The sequence below is a fragment of the Uranotaenia lowii genome, chromosome 3 (genome assembly GCF_029784155.1).
Source record: "Uranotaenia lowii strain MFRU-FL chromosome 3, ASM2978415v1, whole genome shotgun sequence".
In the NCBI taxonomy this organism is placed as follows: domain Eukaryota; kingdom Metazoa; phylum Arthropoda; class Insecta; order Diptera; family Culicidae; genus Uranotaenia; species Uranotaenia lowii.
The window spans coordinates 28,882,029-28,906,362 of NC_073693.1; the positions used below are offsets into that span (position 1 = coordinate 28,882,029).

Here is a 24,334-nt window from a genome sequence, read left to right on the forward strand (position 1 = left end):
CGGCAAGCATGTTAGTGCGAACCCCTTCGAACCTCGGACAGTGAAACACTAAGTGCTCTTATGTCTCAACATAAGTAACACCATTAGTTTTATTAGACTCTTAAGGCCTAATGTTTCTTGGGAATTGTGTCACCACAGGTTGGGCAGAATGGCGAGGCCACGTGTTCAAACCAATAGTGGTACTGAATGGAGCATCCGTGACCCGTCAAGAACTGTGTCATGATGAAATCAATCTCTCCATGTCTCCGATCTATCCAAAATCCGACTTTAGGGATCATGCGATGGGTCCACCGGCCGCGTTCCGAGCTGTCCCACTGGTGCTGCCAGCTGGACATCGAGGCCTCTCTGGCATATTTTCGCACATTGAGCATGTGCCTGTGTTCGTAACAGAAGATATCTTCCTCTAGCAAAACCGAGATTGGCATGACCCCTACCATAACATCAGCAGCTACCGAGGACACCGTCGGTATGCGCTGATGTTCGACATGGCCCGTGAGCCGTTCTTTTGCAGGCGTAGTCGACGTGGGCCGAAAAGCTCAACCAGTCGTCAATCATCACCCCCAGGTACTTGATCGTACGCTTGGATTCGATTGCGCAGGGTCAAGCTGCAATCGTCCCTGATTGTGCTAAAATCAGGTTGGTGAGACGCAAGCTCTAGGATCGCATCCAACTTTCCACCTTCTCAATCGCTACAGTGACGAGTAGCTGGACCTCTCAGGTTGATGGGCCCGATGCCAGGAGAACCACGTCGTCGGCGAATCCCACAAGTCTCACTCCCGTGAGGAGACGCAGTCTCAGAAGTTCGTCGTAACGATGTTCCACAATACCGGGCCAAGTATCGATGCTTAGGGAACCCCTGCCGAGACACTCACTGTTTCCATTGTTAGTAGTTGGCGATTACGGAAGTAACACTCCACCATCCCACAGATATATGCCGGAATCCTCATACGAATGAGCGTCGACACAATCGCTGCCCAACTGACGCTGTTGAAGGCTTTCTTCACGTCAAGGGTGATTGTGTGGTCGCATAATGATTCTTGGCAACACGGGCTTGCACGTCAATGCCCAAGCCTCGTCAGTCTAGTGAACACCACCGCTAACTACGGCAGCTTCCTCGGATCAACCCCAAACTAAAGGTAAGGCATTTTCCCCGCATATGCTCGAGTGGAAAATTCCCGAGGCCCGACGCACTGGCGGACTTGCATAATGGCGATCCTGCTAGTTTAATCATTCGATTCTCTGGAACCGGTTGGGAATTGTCCAATTAATTGCCCGCCAACATTGAACAAAAAAAAATAGAAGATGGCTACCTTTAGCCATCGTGAGCTCTATAATTTGTTACCTATTCAAGATGGCCGAACCTGACGGCAATTCCGGCTACTATCAGTGAAAATGAAAAAATTAAGATACCTGTACAATATGGCCGACTGTGATGACAATTTAAATTACCTTCCCAAGTCAACGTTGGAAATTAAATACCTACCAGCTTATCTGAGAACGAGGATTTCCTTGTTCCTTGAATTTTTTAAATGCGTGAAATTTCGGTTTATTTTATGGAAGATTTGCGGATTGTGGATGACAACGAAGAGCAGATTGTGGACAAGCGAAACAGTAAAATGCAGATCGCGGACAGCCGTAATAGTGAATCGCGGTTCGTGGACAACCGCTCTAGCGGAATACGGATCGTGGACGACCGTAACGACAACTTGCGGATTGCGGACGACCGCTGAGCTTAGATTTGCGGATCGTGGACGACCGTAACGACGAGGAGCGGATTGTGGACAACCGCTACAGTGAAATGCGGATCGCGGACGACCGCAGCGATGAATCGCGGATTGTGGACAACCGCTCTCGCAAAACACGGATCGTGGACGACCGTAACGACAACTTGCGGATCGCGGACGACCGCTGAGCTCAAATTTGCGGATCATGGACGACCGTAACGACGAAGAGCGGATTGTGGACAACCGCTACAGTGAAATGCGGATCGCGGACGACCGCAGCGATGAATCGCGGATTGTGGACAACCGCTCTCGCAAAACACGGATCGTGGACGACCGTAAAGACGATGTGCGAATTGAGGATAACCCCTGTATAAACTGAGGATCGCGGACCACCGCAACGATAGGGTCCAATAAGTATTAGAAAATTGCAGAACGGGTCGTCGATGACCGGAAAATTATCTAACCTTATTTTGTAAAAATTGAGTATTGGCCCTCACAAATCCGCAGCGGGCATTTGATACCGAAAGCTAACATACAAATATTTTGCTTATGTACCCATAATCTCACGATAAACGCGTTTACATTATTGAAACGGTATTGATCCGTTGAGTAAAGCAGTTTTCTTTTCTCACAGGTTAACTAAAACTCATAAAAATGTACACCGGAGGGAAATACGTGCTGGCTCCCGATTTCGAGTCAGAAGGACCAGCTAGTGAATTCTTCGAAAACCTTGACGTAGACAACATTTCACCTAGCTGCACTATTGTGGGTGGCTCATCGCCACGCGAGACCAACGCCGCAAACGAAAGAGAAACGATGCCCCACGCCGATCACGAATTCCACAAAAGGATTAATCGTTTTGGAGAAGAGTTACGTGCGTTGGAAAAAGCTTTCAACTCGATAAATCACCAAAACCCGTTGCACGTTTCCCCTAGCGATGTTGAACGCAGTTGGAATGTCGCCAATAATTCAACTAAAGGTACCAACATCATCCGTTGGGAGAGTATCCAACCGTTCCCAAACGATGTCCCCGCAAACAAAATGTGGGAACAGTGGATACGATTCATCGATCGTTTTGAAATTGCGGCGTCCCTCTACAACGCTAATGATTCGGTTCAACGATCTCAACTCCTGTTCCTCGCAATGGGGGAAAAACTTCAAGAAATAGTTAGGGCGGCCAGACTTCGCCCAAACCTCCTTGAACCGAATTGCTACCGCATATTCATCAGAAATATCGAAGATTACTTACGATCGATGATTGACATCACGGCGGAACATGAGTCATTCTCTACAATGAGACAGGAACGAGATGAACCAACGATGACCTTTCACGCTCGACTCATGGAGAAAGTTCGCCTCTGTGGGTACAGCAGCGGCGACCAGGACCGCTTCGTACGGACGCAATTGTTGAAAGGGATGCGAAGTAGAACACTGGCGAAGGAATCAAGGATTCATGAGTACAGCTCCACTAAGATAGTACAGTTGGCCACCCGTGAAGAAGCTTTACCTTCAGAAGCTACTCCCACCGAAACACAACAGGCTTTCGCAGTAGATCGTAGATCTCAGCGGACGCCCAATGAAAGTGGTGCCATGAAGCGTGACCGAAGCTTTACACGAGATACATTCAACGCCAAGAAAAAACGTCATGGTAATGAAGCAAACTACAAACAGGGTCGTAGATCAAGATGTCCACAATGTAATCATCTGTTTCATAAATATGGCAAATGTCCTGCGGAAGATAAGGACTGCAAAAAATGCGGGAGGCTAGGTCATTTTGCAGCCACATGTCATCAAAAGAAAAGACACGCCAACAACATTCATGTCAATACTCCAGGATGGAGCGATTCAGAAGATGAGAAGAAGGTAACTACTACTGAATAACATTTCATGAAACTTGTATTTAAAAAGGATTGAAATAAAAAAAATAAAAATAAAAATAAAACAAAAATGGAAAACATTTATTTTTATTTGTTTTAGAAACCGCATGCCCAAGAGTTGAATATCTTGACTTTGTCAGACGCCCTCATCGATTGTCGCCTTGGTTCGTCAAGTCCAATCCGTTTCCTCATAGACTCTGGAGCTGACGTCAACATCATCGGTGGTGATGATTGGAGACGTCTTAAAAGTGAATTTCACGCTGGCAAGGCTTTTCTCAGGCCAATTGAGTTGGACACATGCACAGACCTGCGATCATATGCATCTAGTAACCCTATTGCTGTCCGATGTAGCTTCAAAGCTAGGGTAGAAGTTCTAGGATACAGCAAACCTTCTATAGAGGCTGATTTCCTCGTGGCTGACGCAGGGCGCCGTTCTTTGTTAGGACGAGCAACAGCAGGAGATCTGAAATTGTTAAGAGTAGGAATTTCTGTTAATTCTTGTGAAACTGTGGAGCAATTCGAAAAGTTTCCTAAAGTGCCGGGTGTTCTTATAAGATTTAGCGTGGACAAATCTGTACCACCCACGAAAAACGCTTATTTTAACGTCCCCGCTGCCTTTAGAGAAAGTGCTAAATCGAGACTCCAAGAAATGGAAAATCAGGGTATTATAGAACGAGTCACGACCGCCCCCGATTGGATAAGTGGGATGTCAGCGGTACCCAAAGGGAGAAACGATTTTCGCTTGGTCGTGAACATGCGCGCTCCTAACCGCGCGATCAAGCGAGAATATTATCGCATGCCTCTCTTGGACGAGATGAGAATTAAGCTACATGGAGCTAGATATTTTTCTAAATTGGATATTTCGAATGCTTTCTATCACTTGGAGCTTCATGAGAGTTCTAGAGACTTAACGACGTTCCTAGCGGAAACGGGTATGTTTCGCTTCACGCGATTAATGTTCGGGGTCAATGCAGCTCCTGAGATATTCCAACGCGAAATGTCTCGGATCCTAGAAAACGTGGAAAATAAAATCGTATTCATTGACGACATCCTTGCGTACGCCGGTAGCTTGAACGAACTGCGCAGGACGGTTGCCCAAATCCTCAGAATACTGCGATCTAATAATCTCACCATTAATGCTTCAAAATGTGAATTCGACAAAACCAGAATAAAATTTCTAGGTCACGAATTAGACGAACACGGCTTTCACATCGATGAGGCCAAAGTAGCAGATATTCGAAAATTCAGGAAACCATCAACTACTTCAGAGCTCAGAAGCTTCCTGGGCTTAGCTTCCTATGTCAGTCCATACATCCGTAACTTTGCGGACACTGCGAGCCCCCTGTGGGCAAATATCAGTTCTAACACATGGATATGGGGAGACGACCAAACTAAGTCATTTGAATCCTTGAAAGATCAGATCACGCATTGTACAATCTCACTCGGGTATTTCTCGGAGTCTTCAAAAACAATCTTGTACACAGACGCTTCCCCTAATGCTCTTGGAGCCGTCCTTGTGCAAGACGATGCTAAGCACCCACCTCGAATAATCTTTTGCATCGAAAGCACTCACTCCAACTGAAAAACGATACCCTCAAAACCAACGTGAAGCACTGGGTGCAGTATGGGCTATCGAACACTTTGCGTATTTTCTGCTTGGGCGGCAATTCACTCTTCGTACTGACGCCCAGGGATTCACCTTTATACTTAACAGATCGCGAGAAGCTTCTAAACGAGCCTTAACACGCGCGGACGGTTGGGCACTTAGGCTTAGTCCCTACAATTTTGAAGTTGAATACGTTCGGGGCCAAGATAATATTGCAGATTCGTCATCGCGGTTATACGAAGGTGAAGATGGGCCCTTCGAAGAGCACGTTAGTCCCTGGGAAATAGCCTCCCTGCAGGCCAACACGATACAGTTCATCACTGAAGACGAGATTAAAAAAGCTACCGCGTCCGATCAACAACTCACGGAAGTACAAGACGCCCTAGAGACAGGAGTTTGGCCTAAACACCTCAAAAGATATGAGGCACTAAGCAAAGATTTATCTGTGGAAGAGGGAATTTTGATAAAAACAGGTTGATCATTATATTTGTCTCCTTTGGTTCGCATAATTAAAATAAACTTCCTAATTGACAGGTTGCGCAGTGATTCCGGAGTCGCTTCGACGAGCCACATTGGAAGTAGCCCACGAAGGCCATCCTTCTTCAGCTAAACAGAAAAGCATTCTGAGGCAACGCGTGTGGTGGCCAGGTATGTCCAAAGATGCGGAATCTTGGGTGGAGTCTTGCCAAATTTGTGCAACTAACGGTAAACCTGAAAAAACCACACCAATGCAACGAACATTTTCACCCAAAACGGTTTGGGAAGCGTTGGCCTTGGACTTCAATGGACCTTATCAGAAATTTGGCGGTATTTCTATTCTGGTCATTATTGATTACCACTCTAGATATATAATCGCGCGACCCGTAAAATCAACGAGTTTTGAAAATACTCGGAAAATATTAGACGACGTTTTTGAAAAGGAAGGTTTTCCACAGAATATGAAGTCTGATAACGGACCTCCATTCAACGGCGACGATTATCAGGAGTATTGCAAAGAACGCGGAATAAACGTTTTGTATTCTACGCCCCTGCATCCTCAGCAAAATGGCCTAGCAGAGAGTTGTATGAAGCTGATAAATAAAGCAATGGCAGCAGCACATACGAAAGGAACTAACTATGTAGAGGAACTTAACGCTGCTGTGCGAGCTTACAACGCTGCCTCCCATTCTGTAACTAAAGTTCCGCCCGAAGAAGTTATGATGGGTAGGAAAATAAAGCGAAATCTTCCGTTAATATGTCGCGGTAAAGTTCAAATAGATGACGACTTGTTAAACTCTAGGGACCGAATGTCTAAGCTTACAGCTAAGGAACGAGAGGATAAAAAACGCGGCGCTCGCTCATGTCGTATAAAACCCGGAGATACCGTCATAGTAGAACGCCACACACGAGCTAAAGGAGATTCACGTTTTGATCCTCGGAAATTCACCGTTCTGAAGGAAAATCATGGCAATCTCTTACTGAATGATGAAGCTGGACAACTCCTTAAACGGCACGTTTCCCAGACCAAGAAGGTTCACGTTTGGAGGCAGATTAAAAGCACATCCGATAATGCAGGTGATCAACAGCATTCTATAGTTGAGCAACATGAGAAAACTCCAGCAATTTCTCCAACCGATAATGTCCGTCGATCCACAAGAGTTAAACAGCCTTCAGTTTTTCTTCAAAACTACGTTTACGACATGCACACCGTAAACGAATCATAAGATCCGGATGTCCAGTAAAAATAAACCTAAAATAAATGGAAAAATCATAAAAATATTTCAACATCTTACCATGATACGTTTAGTTAAAATTTGCAATCCTTTGTTTGTTTTTGTTTTGGTCGCCGCACCCTTTGATGGCGAAAGAGATAAGAGGGAAAACAGCAAGAATGTTTTGGTCAACTGTGGTACTGCGAAACACTGAAAAAAAATGTTCATTTTTTATTGAAAGTTTATTATGGTATTTCGGAAGTTATTAACAATACACCTAAAAAAAAAATAAATCAATAAAACTAAATTATTATCGGAAAAAAGTAAAGAAACCGAACAAATAGTCAGTTTTATCCTTTGCAAATTTCTTTAGGGAAGTAGGAGGATGTGTGGTCGCATAATGATTCTTGGCAACACGGGCTTGCACGTCAATGCCCAAGCCTCGTCAGTCTAGTGAACACCACCGCTAACTACGGCAGCTTCCTCGGATCAACCCCAAACTAAAGGTAAGGCATTTTCCCCGCATAAGCTCGAGTGGACAATTCCCGAGGCCCGACGCCCTGGCGGACTTGCATAGTGATCACTGCGCAAAACCGGTCTCCTCTCCTCTTCTTTAGTCTGGCATCATCTGCCCCTTCGATGACGCGTCGAATGGCATCCACCGTACTGCGGCCTTTCTGAAAACCAAACTGTTTATCGGATAGACCGTTCGCACCTTCGGTGTAGAGCTGTATCCTGATCTGGACCATCTAGCACTTTCCAGCAGGATCCAGGGCGATAAGCTGATGGGTCACCTGGTGGCTTACTCGGTTTTGGCAGGAGCACCAATCGAAGAGGGGAAGACCCTCTCATCAACGTATTGTTGCATTGATGACCGGAACTTTTGAGATGTTCCATGAGCGCGGCCTTCACTGCAATGTTAGGGATGCCCGGGGACCCGGAGCTTTGTTCAGCTGGAGGGACTTGGCAATGTCCCGTAGTTTCTCCAGCGAAATCTGCTCCTCTTCACGCGTGTCCCAGTCATATGAGACCCTCGGCCATGAAACTTCCTCGTGCTGTGGCAAGAGCTCGTTGACGATTTCGCGCAGCCATGACAATTCTGTAAGCTTCGCCCCAGGGGTTTTCGTTGGCGTCCTCGCATAGTTGCCTGAATCGTGCCTTTTTGTTCGCCATGATTGCCCTGCAAAGGGCAGAACTCGCTTTGCGTTGAACACTGACGGGGACTCCTGTTGTCGTACCTCTTCTACCTTTTTTTTTTCTTAGCGGCCCGCCACACTTCCCCACACCAAGAAGCTCATATGAGCCCACTGGTAATGGACGCTAACTGTTCTCAGCATGTCTGACAGCAAAAGGAAAAACACAAACGCGAACAAAAATTTACTCATGCTGAGAACTTAGTGCGAGGAGATGTTACGTTACAAAACTTAATTACAACATGAATCTCAGTGGAAATAATTTTCCTTTTAAGAGATCCATGTACATTTTTGATATTATTTACTAAAATTTGATATGAAATACTACAAAAATTTACTAAACTACATTTAATTATACTAAATTTACAGCTAAGAAAAATACAAGACAAATAATAAATAACTTCTGAATAGTGGTTGGATGTTCAACGGCTAAAATTTTCTTTGAAATAATGTATAACTTTGGTCTTGAAACAGTTTCTATTCGTTCAATTTTTTATATCTTCAGGAAGAACGTTGAATTTGGTTGTACCAATAAAAGAAATTCGGCGTTGGCCACGAGAAGTTGAAGATGTGCTGCGTACTAAGTGATGAGAAAAGCGGGTGTTATGGATTCTAACTAGTCTAAGGCTTTGACTACTGTTTGAAGAGTGCAAATTATCAAATACATAAATTATTGTTTGTAAATCGCAAAGTTGATTTAGAGGTAATATGTTGTGTGACCTGTTGGAAAAGATAAGATTAGGGGAAGATTAAAGATAGTCTTTAGGCATCGGTTTTGTAGGGATTGTAGACGTAACAAAAGGGACAAAGATGCCCTTCCCTATATGGCGATCAAATAATATAAATGAGAATGTATGAAGGCAAAATAGAATTTTAGCAGAACGTGGCGTGGGACGAATACTTTGACTCTCCATAAGTTTCCGCTATAAGATGGGATCTTTTTTTTGTAAATTTTCAATGTGATTGTTCCATGACAGAGTTTCATCCAGAGTAATACCCAAATATTTGAAGTTGTTCACTCTTTCGATCGCAATTTCAGTGATTTTGGGATTATTATGAGGTTCAATTTTTTTTCGATAAGAGTGGAAGATCATATACTTTGTTTTGGTGAGGTTGAGTGTCAAAAGGTTTGTGGAAAAGTATCTATGGAGAATTTCTAAATCTTCTTCCATAAGCATGGTTACACTATTTGGACAGGTGCCAGAGTAAAAAAGAGCTGTATCATCGGCAAATAAACGGGGAACACCATGCAGAGGTAGCTTGCTGATATCGTTTATGTACAATAAAAATAAGAGAGGCCCGATGTTGCTGCCCTGTGGGACACTGATATCTGAAACTTCTAAAGAGCTTCTTGCAGTTCCTAAACAAACAAATTGTTTACGATTGGCCAGATAACTTCGTATCAAGTTGTTCGCAGTGCCCCTGATACCATAACACTCTAGTTTTTGAAGAAGAATTTCATGGTTGAGAGTGTCGAAGGCTTTTTTTAAGTCGAGAAAAAGTGCACCTACAATTTTTTTTAGAGTCAATTTTTTCAATTACTGAGTCCAATAACTCACAGATAGCTGTTAGGGTACTCGACCCAGATTTAAATCCATATTGGAGATTATACAACACATTGTTTCAGTTCAAAAAACAATTAATTCTGTGTATTAATAATTTTTCAAATACCTTGCTCAATACGCTAAGTGTTGATATGGGGCGATAGTTGTTCACCTCAAGGATGTCACCTGATTTAAAGATTGGAGTCACTTTAGCTGTTTTTAGGCATTCTGGATAGATGCCAGACTTTACCATTTTGTTAAAACATTTAGCAAGAATGCTTGAAAATGACAAATGGTGATTTTTAAGTAAAAGCGTAGGTATGATATCGGAACCATTGCTTTTTTTATTTTTAAGAGTTTTTATAACTGTGATAACCTCATTAGCAGTTGCTGGGTGTAAAAATAGAGAGTTTGACACACGGTCAATATTCGCTAAACTGTTATATGTTGGATCCACGATTATGTTATTTGCAAGAGTTTTCCCGACGTTGGTGAAATAGTGATTAAATGTCTGACATACTTCATTTTGATCTTCTATAATCATGTTATTAACTTTCAAGTTTATCTCAGAGTTAGTTTGAGATCTACCTAGCATTGAATTAATGTTTTTCCAGATTTTTGAATGAGGTGTGTTGTTCAAAATATTTGCGTAATAGTTCTTTTTACAGTTTCTCTTGATAACTTCAACTTTCTTTGAAATATGGTTAAGCATTTCTCTTAAGTGAGCATCCTGCCCGCGTACTTGTGTCCATACGATAACGAATCGCAAAGTGATCGCTATTGGTGATGGCATCGCTTACCCTCCAGTCGCTCGTCCAGCCCAGACTACTGAAGGTGCCGTCAATGTTGGACTCGCTCCCATTCCTGTATAAGGTCCTTGAATCGCCTACATTCCTCAGGTCTACGTTCAGCCTTGTCAGGGCTTCCAGTAGAAGCTGTCCTCTGAGATTTGTAAGGCGACTATCCCATTCTACGGCCCACGCGTTGAAGTCCCCGCATATGACAACGGGGCTTCTGCCCGTGAGACCTTCAACGATTTTGTCAATCATGCCGCCGAACCTCTCCAGAGATCCCGTTGACCTTGGCTATAACGAGGCCTTCCTCTCCAGCCGACACCACCTGTTGTATGGGGTATCTTCCTGTAACCCATATCGCGGCCAGTTTGGCTTTATCGGTTACCCAATAACTGCCATCCGAGGTCCTGCGATACGGGTCTGCAACTAACACCACGTCCAGCTTTTCCTCAAATGCCATCTCCCAGAACAGCTGATGTGCTGAGTGGCAGTGGTTGAGGTTGAGCTGCACCGCTTCTATTCCCGCAAAGATGCAGCCTTTGCCTTTTGAAAGGTGGGGCACCTAGAGTTGCCAGCCTTGTGTCCTCCACCGCAGTGGAGACATTTTGCATTTTCGTCCAGGTTCTTAATACGGACGGTAACCGTGGTGCTCAGGGCACGCATTTCTGCCACCTCGCCAACTATTTACTGTGTAAGCGCGCTATACTCTGCGCTTTTTACAGTTGAGCCATGTCAGAGTTCGAGAATCATCTCGCCGGAGCGTGTTCGGCGGACTCTCTTGACGTCCCCTCCTAGGCCTACCAGCCTTTCGCTCGTCCTCATATGACGAAGGACGTCGGCGTAGGTACCTTCCGGTGCCTTTACCACCAACGCCTCCCCCTTGTCCCTGACCAGGTTGGGCTTGGGCTTGGACTTGGGTTTGGCTTTGACAGCTGGCGTTTCGGAAACTTGGCCTTCCTCTCCTTCCTTTTTTTCGCCCGGATCCTGCCGGACCTTAGGATCTCGGGCTCGTTTCTTAAGGGCCCGGGTCTGGTCTCCCATGGGGACCCTCTTTTTCGATTGTCATTTCCGGCAAACTCCCCTTTGCCATCCACCCTGCCCCTAGTGTGTCTTTGGCGTAATGACGTGATGCCAAATCGGGCCAAAATATTACAGGTCGATCATGCTGCTTGATCATCGGCAATAAACGCTTCTGGAGGCATTCCTTGATATAGCTCTGGGTGTTCTATGTTTTCGATGTGACGTACTGACTAGACGTGTTTGATAGTCCAATTTTACATACGTTTCATCGTCCATGATAATGCAGCCAGAACTTTTGCAAAATATTGAATCAAACAGTTTCCGGGCTCTTGATTTGACAGAAGTGGCTTGGTTTGGATACCTTTTAAGTTTTTTTCTGCTTCCGGTATGTCTCGAGACCGAGTCGCTCTTTAGCACGCATCACGTTAAACTTCGAGGTGTCGACTTTTCTCGCCACATTCCGAACGGAAGCCGATGTTTTCTGTTTGTAGGTATCCCTGACCTTCAAGTCGATAGCAGAACTTACAAGACCAAATCTTCAACCACTTCTCGGTTCATCTTCAAATGTACAATGTTCACCATATTTTTAATAGCTGTCCGTACCGTTCCGACGCTCACATGCTCTTCTTTGGCCAATTTTCTCAATGAGATTTCACTCACAGTACACCACTTGTACATGGTACTTTTTCTCTTCTCCGGAGTAAGATCACGCATTTTGAAATGTAATCATAAACTAAATGTGTTTTGATGTTATCACGTACAGCAATGTGTAAACAAAAGGATGCAGCCAGTAGAATTCGAAAAAAAAATCGATTCAAAATGACTGTTTACATTAAGTGTGCTTATAATTTTGGAACAGTCTTTATTTTCCATTATCCAGCCTTTGAGATGTTTCAATTCCAAGTGACAAATGAAGGAATTCAAATTATCCCAGGCCTAATTGTTTGAGATTTATGTTATATGATTGTGTTAAGGTATTTTTCCTCCGTTTTAAACTGAACAACATTTAATGTTTATTTTAAATATTATCAAAATAATTCTCAAACCCATCCAATAACGCCATCGATTTCATTGAACGGGTGCAATAATTTTACAATTCCCACGAGCCAGTAGCAAGCAGCTGCAGCATCATCAAAACCCAGATGGGAAAACCGTCAGCCGGCGTTATCCATAAAAGTAAAAAATAATGATAATATCAATAGTAATAATAATGATACACCAAAACCCGCTTCATCATCTCGTCACTTCAGATATGATGGTAGCGAAATTTTCATCTTCTCGAGCCATGGACGACTGAAGCAACTGGGAGAAATAATATGCACGATGATACTCCAATCAGCTAATTCATCGAGCGCGATTTTTACGACAACATTCCTCATTCCAACCATCAAATGGAGCTATCTGTCTCCTTTACCCTTTCAATAGCAAATGAAATTGCACCGCCACCGAACCACCGATGCACACTTCCATGATGATTTCGTGAAAATTTATTGCACTTGATAGTAAAACGTGCCGCTCGGAACCATTACTCAAAAGTGTGTTTTCATATCTTTCTTTTTTCTCTGTTTTGCTTCCAGCTGATTCCGGAATAGCAGCAGCAGCAGCCGTCAATCAGAACAGCCTGCAGCATTTGCAGCCGAGGCCCGGGGAAAGTAATCTGCACCAGGCATATTCGATGCTGAAAAGCAACGGCCAGGTAAGAGTGTCCTGTGTCCTGGTTTGGGGGAAGGGGTTGTTAGGCTCCATGGCAACTTTTACGTGTACAACACTTTTTAACGTTCCTTTGAAAGCAATCAAAGCGTAGTCAAATTATCTAAAACCGCTGCAGGGGGTGCAAACTGTTTGACTGATATAAAGCTCTGGTGATAAAGGTTGTGATTTATTACTTAAAGATGGTGATATTGACCGTACAAATTTGAGACAAGAGAGAATTCGGAAAAGTGTATAGATTGTCTATTAAAAATCATTACATAAATTGTCTCTAGTATAACTTCTGTGCTTTTTTAAAACTGTTTGAGGAACATTCAATTACATTCAAAATGATATTTACCATTCATCTCAATTTAAGTAAAAAAAAACCGGGAACCAAAACCACTTCAAAACCTTCATGTTTCAAATAAAGGTTTACAAAAAAAACCTTCATGTGTAATATTGCCAGATTGCCTAGTTTTATCTGGGTTTGCCCGAATATTTAATGCAAAATTTTGGAACAGTCCGGCCCGGTTGCCCGGATTTCCATGAAAAATGTACAAATTTTGCCCAAATTTATTCCCTTTATTGTGAAAATCAAATAAAAAAAAACAAATGGTAATTTTTGTGAATACGAGATTTTTTAAGCAAATCTGTCAATGAGTTTTGATTAAAAAAAAATTTAAATTTTTTATAATTTTTATAATATTTTTTAGTAGTTTCTAGATTTTGACAAAATTTGCTCAGATATTCCCCGAATTTATGGTCGTCAATTGTGAAATCAAATTCCCGGATTATGCCAGGTTTTTATATAAAATTGGATACGTGCTGAAAAAAGTCTGCCAACCTCATTCATGAGCATTAAAATGTCCTAAACCTATAAAAAAGTTTAAAATTAAACTTTTTTGCCCAACAACGCTGAAGTGCGATTCATTAACCTTCTCTTTCAAAAAATAATATAACATGTTAGATTGAATAGAGAAATACATGAGTAATTTACTTGAATTTTCATCCCCTCAGAAAATATGCATTCAAAATTTAAGGATTCATAACACTCAACAGTTTTGAGTATGATTTAACTGAGCAAGGAGTGTATTCGAAAAAAAATGTAACACTTTGTATTCTCAATAACTTTTGAATGCTTGAAAGGAAATTGAGGAAATTTTCAGTACCTAATAATTAAATCAAATTATTTATTTCTTAAACATGTGTAGATTTTTGAACCAATCGGACACTAAAACTGAGCTGTAGCTAAAAGGAAAATCATACTTTATCATTTACAAAAGGTAGTTCTTAGATAGCCTCTGTTTTGTAATGAAACAAAGTAACTCCTCTATGAAAATTGATCAGTTGAAATTTCCAAAATCATATTAGAACTAATCAACCATTTCGGAAAATATTTTCATCTTTGACACGAACAACATTAAAATACTAAAAAAACAAGCTCAATCATATCCTCTTTATTTAAATTGAAAACAATAATTTCAATGTTTCTGAATATAGATACCTCATTAGCATTCCAGAATTCCCGGTTTTAGCCGGGCTTTCCCAGATTTCCAAAGAAAAAAACCGGAAATGCCCGGTTCGGTCGGTTTTCCAAATATTGAGAAAAAAGGCAGGGTTTCAGTTTTTCGAATTTTTCACAACTTTAACGAAATTCCAAATTTTCAACTTATTTTAGCGAAATAAATTTGCATGTTTTGTTAGAAATTGTGATAATATTTGAGCTGTGTCTTGATAAAAAAATTTTCGTGTGTTTATTTTTTAGCTTTTCTCTAAGCTTTTTACCGGAAATACTAAGATTTTGGCTGGATTTGCCCGGATATTACACAGTTTTGAGTTTGAAATGTAAAAACTGGGCCTGGATTCGTACAGAAAAAAATCTGGAAACCTTACTCAATGAATAACGGGTTAAAAAGTGAAAAGATACGTTAAATTCAAATACAAAATTCCAAAATTAAGAAATGAGAATTACAAATTATAGTTTAACATGGAAATTTCAATTCTGATAATCTTTTTGAAAACAATCAAAATCAATTTTTAATCACAGGCTACTTGTAATCATCAACTTCTTAAGTTGACCTTTACACTCCGAAACAGTTTGATTTTTAATTAAATTGTATGTATTTTTAAAAAGTTAACATTTGAATCTTTGAACACACTTAAAATTTCAAGTGTGATGCCTGCAGCCAATATTTTCTTAAAGCATACAAGTTTTGAACGAAGATTCAGTAACGGACATTTTTTTTTTTTTTTTTCATTTTTGAAAAGAATCCAGATTTAAAAGAAATATCCAAAAGTGAGGAATAAACTCCAATGGTTTTTAAGTTATTTTCGTAAAACTAATGTTCATTGATCATTCATTTTTTTATTAAAAACAAAAACAATAAATTGCTTGAAGTTTTCTCTTTTACGACTCAAAAGGTTGTCAACCACTGGTCTTGCTGACTAATAAACCAGCCTGACTTTACTTCCACAAAGTTAAAAGCTTCCTACCGTTAAAATAAGACGAACTTCACACCAAATCGACATGAAGCTGACATGACCCTCTCAGAAATCAATGAAACTCTGTGGGCATAAAGATTTTACCTGGTAAAGCAATTTGGCATACTTAGTTTTCCTAAATAAATTCTAGAATAACATTTGAAAAGGGCCAAGCTTTTCAGGCAAACAATTTGTAATCATTTTTAGCTAGAAAATTACCATTCCTACACAAATGTGGTTCATGAGAGAGCTTTAGAAAAATGATTCAAGGGATTGTAGGTTTTTAAAATATAATTTAAAATTTTAAATAATTTTGTAGATAATTGTTCTCAAAATTCAATCATATTTCTAAAACTCTCCCGTAGACCACATTTGTGTAAAAATTGTAATTTAAACGCTAAAAATGATCATAAAAAATTGCTTGAAAAGCTTGACTCTTTTCAAATGTTAGTCTAGATATATTTTGGGAAAACTAAGTATGCCAGGTTCCCTAATTACGTGAGTTCTATACACACACAAAGTTTCATACAATTCTCAGAGGGTCATGCCAGATACTGTAGCGAGTTGGCGCGAAATCCTTCATAAACAAAATACGATGGCCAAATCGTGCGCAAAATATTTGGACTGCTAGTGGAGAGTTATTTTGAAAAAAATTGAAATGGAAAGAAAAACCAAATCTTAAGGGGGGAGTAGGGTCTAACACTTTCAAAAAATCGATTTTTTTATTTTTTTATTTTCTTATTGTAAAACATTTCAAGAATGTTGTGTCAAATTTTCATTCAATCGAAGCAAAACTGTAGAAATTATAGGCCTTTATCTCCTCTTATCTAATACTGCAAGAGAGAGAGAGCAGAAACTTCAAATGCCTTTTTCTCGAAAGCACATTTTTAAAGTCCGTGGACATCGTCATTTGAAGACTACTTCACCGATTCTTTTCAAATTTGGAACATATTTTCTACATATAAAATACCAAACCCCAACGATTTGCTTATATTTTTTTTTACTTTGGGGAGATTTTACAGATAAAAAATGGCGGTTTTTTTCGTAAAAAATCGTAGTTTTTACTTCAAACAGCCACTAAAATTTTATTAAATTTTTTTTAAGGTCAATAAAATCGTTGGGGCCCAGAAAAACATATATTAAAAATATTTTGCTCTGATTTTTTGACTTCAGATGGTTCTGTGCTGAGATACAGTGTCCATCGCAAATCCTGTTTTCTAAAAGGTATCCTCGAAAGTGCTCCGTCACCGGCTCATTTTTCAATATTTTTCTACGAAAAAATTACTGGATGTTCTTTCAACAATGCTTAAACGATAGCTCTTAAAAATATTCGTGAAAATGGTGTTTTTTTTACCCGTTAGACCCTACTCCCCCCTTAAGCGGGCATCTGCAGGTTTCCAGCCAAAAGTGTTCATTGAATTTTCCAAAGAAAAAGAAGGAGAAGAACAAATTGAAAAAAAATTATGTCTAGTAGGTACTTGACAAGGCTGACGATCTGTGAAATCTGAAAATCAGTCAATATCTCGTAACGATTGAAACGATGAATGGAGAATAACACAAAACAAAACTGCTTTCAAATGCAAGCGATTTCCCTGCAAAGTTCCTTTTATAACTTTTTTATATTTTTGTCATTTTTGTCATTTTTATAATTTTTGTCATTTCTATCATTTTTGTCATTTTTGTCATTTCTATCATTTTTGTCGTATTTGTCGTATTTGTCATTTTTTTCATTTTTGTCACTTTTGTCATTTTTGTCATTTTTGTCATTTTTGTCATTTTTGTCATTTTTGTCATTTTTGTCATTTGTGTCATTTTTGTCATTTTTGTCATTTTTGTCATTTTTGTCATTTTTGTCATTTTTGTCATTTTTGTCATTTTTGTCATTTTTGTCATTTTTGTCATTTTTGTCATTTTTGTCATTTTTGTCATTTTTGTCATTTTTGTCATTTTTGTCATTTTTGTCATTTTTGTCATTTTTGTCATTTTTGTCATTTTTGTCATTTTTGTCATTTTTGTCATTTTTGTCATTTTTGTCATTTTTGTCATTTTTGTCATTTTTGTCATTTTTGTCATTTTTGTCATTTTTGTCATTTTTGTCATTTTTGTCATTTTTGTCATTTTTGTCATTTTTGTCATTTTTGTCATTTTTGTCATTTTTGTCATTTTTGTCATTTTTGTCATTTTTGTCATTTTTGTCATTTTTGTCATTTTTGTTATTTTTGTCATTTTTGTCATTTTTGTCATTTTTGTCATTTTTGTCATTTTTGTCATTTTTGTCATTTTTGTCATTTTTGTCATTTTTGTCATTTTTGTCATTTTTGTCATTTTTGTCATTTTTGTCATTTTTGTCATTTTTGTCATTTTTGTCATTTTTGTCATTTTTGTCATTTTTGTCATTTTTGTCATTTTTGTCATTTTTGTAATTTTTGTCATTTTTGTCATTTTTGTATTTTTTGTAATTCTTGTAATTTTTGTAATTTTTGTAATTTTTGTAATTCTTGTCATTTTTGTCATTTTTGTAATTTTTGAATTTTTTGTAATTTTTGTAATTTCTGTAATTTTTGTAATTTTTGTATTTTTTGTAATTTTTGTAATTTTTGTAATTTCTGTAATTTTTGTAATTTTTGTATTTTTTGTAATTTTTGTCTGTTTTGTCATTTTTGTCATTTTTGTCATTTTCGTAATATTTGTCATTTTTGTTATTTTTATAAGTTTTGTAATTTTTGTCATTTTTGTTATTTTTAAAAGTTTTGTCATTTTTGTAATTTTTGTCATTTTTGTAAGTTTAGTCATTTTTGTAATTCTTGTTATTTTTTAGTTTTTGTTTATTTTGTCATTATTGACATTTTTGAACTACCATAGTCAAAAAGTGAACCTATTTGGTTGGTGTTCACCCAGCTAATCAAACTAAAATCTTGCCAAAGGTGGATTAAATTATTGTCCTTTGAAAGAACGACAATGGAAGTATCTTCGTTTTTTGAGATTGTTTCTCTGATGTGTTTTTTTTTTCGAAAATAGATTGTCTCAATTTTCCATTTCATTTTCTACGCTTCAGAGCCCAGCTCTTCCCCAATCCAACTACTAAATCCCAGTGCTGCGCTGGCTGAATGTTCTCCTCAGTGGTAGTTTCTGTTCAAATCACAAATCCAAAAACCTGCCCCGGGCACCGAAATCTGGAAAAACCGAAGCAACAAGCACAAGGATAATCAACAAAGTGCATATGGATTCAATCTTGTCATCTGACATGTTATTTTTCGTAGGAAAAATTCTACCACCCGCCACTTCCCAAAGCCCTTCTAAACATTCTTCCCGGTCTTCACTTTCAAGTCACGCAGGACAAACAAACTGAGTGACGATTTCACGAATGAGTGGGTACGCAAGGTGTTTTCCTCCAGGGCAGCCGCTCGGTTGGTTGCCTTGTATGTTTTTGAAATAGAAAAAAAGAGTGCAAAAAAATAACACATATTGCCGGCAGAATCAAATTCCATTTTCATTTGGAGAGCTTCGGAACATTTTCAAAACCGAAGGTGAGGGTGTTTCCCTTTGAGACTTTTGCCGGGCAGCAGGAGAAACAACACGATCATGGGGAGGGCAAATGAAATGAAATCAAATGAATATTCAATCTGGAGCAAAAACTCCCGAGGGACATCTGGTCCATGGTCCAGGTTCCCAGTGTCCAGAAAGGGGGTAAAGGCACAGCAATTGGTGACGAAAACAAGATTTAAAAACACAAGATGGGTACATATCTACAACATACATTTCATTACGGCAAAGAACTGTTTTCGATTTTTGGGGAGCAGAACAGTTGGGGACCTGCTCTATTCCATGATGGTCAAATTTGTTCTAAGATATGATATGACAGACTCTCGAGGTTTGTAATAAGCATACAAGCCGTATTGGTACGCAGGCTCATGTGCAATTTTGGAAATTGAGATTGTTTTTAGCTTGAACATCTCTGTGATTGTGTCATGTGATTGACCAACAGCCAGAATTCAGTAGTTCCGAAATTCCGGTTGGTGTCAGAGTTATTTATATCAGAATTAGCAATAAGAGATAAGAATCAAAAATAGAAACAAAAAAATTTCTAACATTTGTATTTTTGAACTACCACATGTTAGGAGTCACCAGATGTCATGTTTTTTGTGAAAAATTAAACTTATATTGAGTTGAAAATAGTCTGTTGTGCTTTAAACTTGAGGAACGACTAAGAACTTATAATAAGATGAAAAAAATGATATTTAAATTAAGTTTGGTTTATCAATCGTGCAGTGTTTAATTAGTCATACTCTAGTAAATAACTCCATTTCCTGAAGTCTTTAGCCTGTCATTTGTCAACTTCTGCAGGTGTTCCTAGAGAATGCTAATCAGCCTGAAACTAAAGTATTCAAAACTACTTTGAAGTTCATTTCAGAGGCTGAAGAGAATGTTATTCAGCCCCGGTTTATACATTGCTCTGACAATCAGATGACAAATTGCTAGATTGTCGGTCTATCTAAGTTTATTTATAGGATGTCCCACCATGTCTAAGCACGATTTAAAATAAACAGTTTAAACACAATATAGGAGCAAATTAATTTTTCCACTTTTATGTTTCCTATGGTCTTCTTTTACAGTGAATCAATAAAAAATCAGTTTCCAGTCAAACGTAGGCCAGTGGATATTTGTTCGAAGACTGCGATGATTTTCCAGTCCTTTGCGAAATTTTCGATAGAATCTGTAGGCTTCACATGTTATCTCAAATGGAATTCGGTAAGGGCCTAAAATAATTTGATTGGTCTCGCTTGAGGACAATTGGGTAGATTCATCTCCTTCGGTACGATCTGGACCTTGTTGGATTGGTACCAAGTCATGGTGTGCTTTGATTAGTGAACTGACGCCAAATCTGACCGAAATCGATAATTTCGGTTAATGGATCGCACCATTTATGAAGATGAAAACAACTGAATTTGTTTCCATCAAAATTCTTAGTTGTTTTTATCCAGCGAGTTTTCAAACCTGGAGCAAAGCAAAGATGTGCGTGTTCCGCACATTTCGAGCAGCATAGATTAAAACTACTCAGAGGGATTTGAAAACAATAAGGAAATTCAGTTTGCAAATAAAAGTCATCACGGAAAAAGAGTATAGTAATTATAAAAATAATCCACTTATATTCAGTTATATCTCTCAAACCAATAATACATTCAACTATACTTCTATGATTGATTTTTAGCATTCAACAATAGATATAATAGATTCAACTATACATCTATGATTGATGTTTAGCACTGAACAATAAATATAGTAGATTCAACTATAGTAAAATGATTAAATCAACTATAATAATGATAAATTAAACAATATTTTGATTAGTTTCACTACATTCATGGGTAAAGTTAATTTTTCTTTAGTTCTGTTTCCTTGATATTTTTAATTTTTTTTTTTTTTTGCTTTATTTATTTATTTGCAGCTGAAGAAGTCTTACAAACTGTTGCCAACTACTCTAAAAGTGGAATTATAAAGTGTATTTGTTTTATGAAAATATAAATTGTTTAGTCAAGTTTTCAAGGTTCAAGGTTAAAGAAACATATTTTCACATACACATTTACACTTAGGTAGTACACAATTTTAAGGCTCATTTTCCCTGTGCCTCCCCCGAACGTTTCGTAAACTACCATCGCCACTCAAATCCAGGGGGATCCGGTCTATCAAACTAGCAAAAATCTTTCCGATGCTGTTGCCAAAGATGATCAAGGAAGTTATTATTATCATCTTACCCCCTCCAGCTGAGGAGTCCATCACTTCCGGCGAGGATCAACCTAGAGGATGGAAACAGTGGGTAAAATATCATTCAATTCAAGACTCGCTGTCGACTTGTATTTACGAAATATTAAATTTACTGCTCTTCCCGGACCAATTAAGATGTGCCTTAACAAGTTCACGACGTTAATTATGCTTCCTCCTGTCGTTGGTAAAGATTGCAATAAAAACAGTTAATTTTGAATAATTTCGAAATTCCCGTTCAACAGATATTTAGAGGAGAATACTTTATCCTTTTTTCTTGTTTCCATCAAATCTTCTTGGACAAAATAGCAACTCGTCGTCTTTGGCATTTTCTGACAGCGCGTGTAAATTCAAGTAAGTATCTAGTATCTATCAAAAATTAAAAAGTACTTGATCCCGTTGATGAATTGCAGACATTTTTGGGTGACATAAAAAAAAGTAATATTTTTAAAGTTAAGGGAGACTTGATCCCATATTAGAGGAGACTTGGTATTTTATTCAAGGAGCCCTAGCCCCTGAAAAAATCGACTACTCAATCGAAAGATAGAAAGCCCATTGACTGTTTTGATCCATATAAATTTTTTTTTTACAATCCATGAAGCAGCGTACATAAAATGATAATTTAAGTTGTTAGCAATGGTTTTGCAAATCGCAACTTCAACTGAATAGTGAAAAGATCGTATAAAATGTCGTCTGGAGTCAGTTGACAACTAGAACAGTTTGTAAGTTTTCAAATGACTTTGCTCCATGCGTAGGGTTGCCAATATTGTTTTTCAAAAATCAGGCAAAATCAGGCTACGTAAAAGTAACGGAAGTTTCGCACAAAGTGATGACCTTTTTTTGGTCATCGCTCCACATTTTCACTCTGATATGATTTTTTTTATCTTTTTCGAGGCCCCCCATCCCTCAACGTAACACATTTATATTCAATTTGCTATCAGAAATTCACAAACCGTAACAAAATGTACCTAATCCAGCTCCTTTTTTTCTCATTTTTCATCACATTCGCAAAAATCAGGCATATTTTCAAAAATTCAGGGAAAATCAATGGCTTATCAGGTTGTCAGGCTGAGCCTCGAAAAATGAGGCAAATCCGGGAAAATCAGGCACATTGGCATCTCTGTCCGCGCGGGCTTCGAGTGAGAAAATTATCGTCATGCTCTCTCTGCAAACAGCAGTGCATCATGACAGCTCAAAATTAGATAGGAATTGAGTAATATTGACCAATGAGAGAACTGCAAAATATTGTCGCTGTCAACGATTTGAAGGCTATGCGGGCAAAATCTAGCGCTCTCTTGCATTGTTCCAATAGGTACGAATAAGGTGTCGTATAGCGCCAAATTGGTGCAGCTTTTGTCGCTTTAGAAATAAATTGAATTAATGTATGTATATTGCCTTCACTTTGGTAGTTAAATGCTGTTTTTTTTTCAAATTTCATGCGATTATTCTATAATGTATTTGGAACGTATATAAAAACAGCATAAAAATATACCTACAAAAATGTTTGCTGGGAAGTGCTAGAAAAAATATTCTAAAGTTGCATCTTCAACCATTTAGTCATTGCATACTTAAAGGCGCTATACTTAAATTTTTAGACAAATTCAAATTTCTGAATCCCAAATGATGTATCTCTCTTGGATACAAGTGGATACAGACGGTTGTACTTGTATCTTATAGACGAAATCTTTGACTTAATTTTGCATCTAAAGCGAGCTGCCCGATGTTGCCCAGTGTTTGTAAAATAAGGCGTGAAAAAGCACTATTTTCGGTAATCTTTTAAACATAGCACTGCAGTAACACATTTTGAACAAACTTGAAATGTTCAACACAGTGGTGTATTTTAGTAAAACAAACAACTTCGTGGAACTTATTATTAAACTTAAAACTAACTGAAAAAAGTTATTATTCATAAACTGATTTTTAGAGGTTAAGTTTTTTATTTAGGCGATAGCTCGGAGAATAATTATTTCAGAAACTTGACATCTGAGACAAAGTTGTAGAAAATTTGATTCTAAATAAGTTTGTCGAAGACATCAAAACCTATAACAGAGAAGTTAAAAATTTCATTTCTCTTTTAGGGGGATTAATCAGAAAAATAATAGTGTTTTTTTATAGAGCTGATTGTACTATCTTCTCCGAAGACATCAATAAGCTAGAATGTGAACTAAAAAAGTTATGAGCAACGATCACGTTTTTCCCAAGACGCGAAAACTTTTGTCTCGTGTCATAAAATTGAAAAACTTGTATCGTTTTGATATTTTATTAAATTAAAAGTGCAGTTGTGAGTGAGAGCTGTGATATCACCGAGAATAACAGGTTCTTCTTTTTGGGTTGGGTTTCCTGATGTTGGGTTTCCTGATTCCCGGTTCATTTATTCTTGGAATGCGTGTTGCTGGACTGATTGTACCTGAAATGGAGGGGCTGATACTGCGCCCTCCAGACCAATCATGAAAAATATTTATCCGGAACTGGAAAGATTCATTTCTCAGATAAGTACTTCTGTTTTCAATATTTATTTCTAAGTTTAGTAGAAAGCTTTTTTTTGTTGATGTAAAAATATTCCATATATACTTTCCCAAATGACATAAATTCATATTTAGGTCTTTACATATTCAAAATATTATATGAAGCGTTTGGTAGGGATCTCCACGCTTCATTCCGCCCCTGTATCCTGTATCTTTCGCGGTTTTCATCACATGGTTGGCCTGGCCGTAGTGGTATCTGCAATGCATGTTCTATGTATCAGATACTATGTTGAAAAGAAAAATGAGGAACGCAAGTTTTTCATTTTCCAGGATGCCTACATGTTTTGGCCATGTTGATGTAAGAAGAAGAAGAAGAAGAAGAAGAAGAGCAACGATCACGTTTTTCCCATTTTTGACCACTGTGCACTTGTGCGAAAATATGGCATTATAAAGTTCAGAGTATAATACTCTAAAGATTCCCATATTT

The 24,334-nt window shown here is 38.6% G+C and overlaps 1 protein-coding gene across 2 annotated transcripts in view; it reads left to right on the forward strand.

Annotated features, from left to right (window-relative positions):
- LOC129756702 (heparan sulfate 2-O-sulfotransferase pipe) overlaps nt 1-24,334 on the forward strand; it is a 634,429-nt gene that overhangs the window by 553,896 nt on the left and 56,199 nt on the right. For both annotated transcript variants that reach the window (XM_055753686.1, XM_055753685.1), the window contains exon 4: nt 13,027-13,145. In XM_055753686.1, coding sequence (XP_055609661.1) covers nt 13,027-13,145 — 119 coding nt within the window. The remainder of the gene's footprint in view (nt 1-13,026; nt 13,146-24,334) is intronic.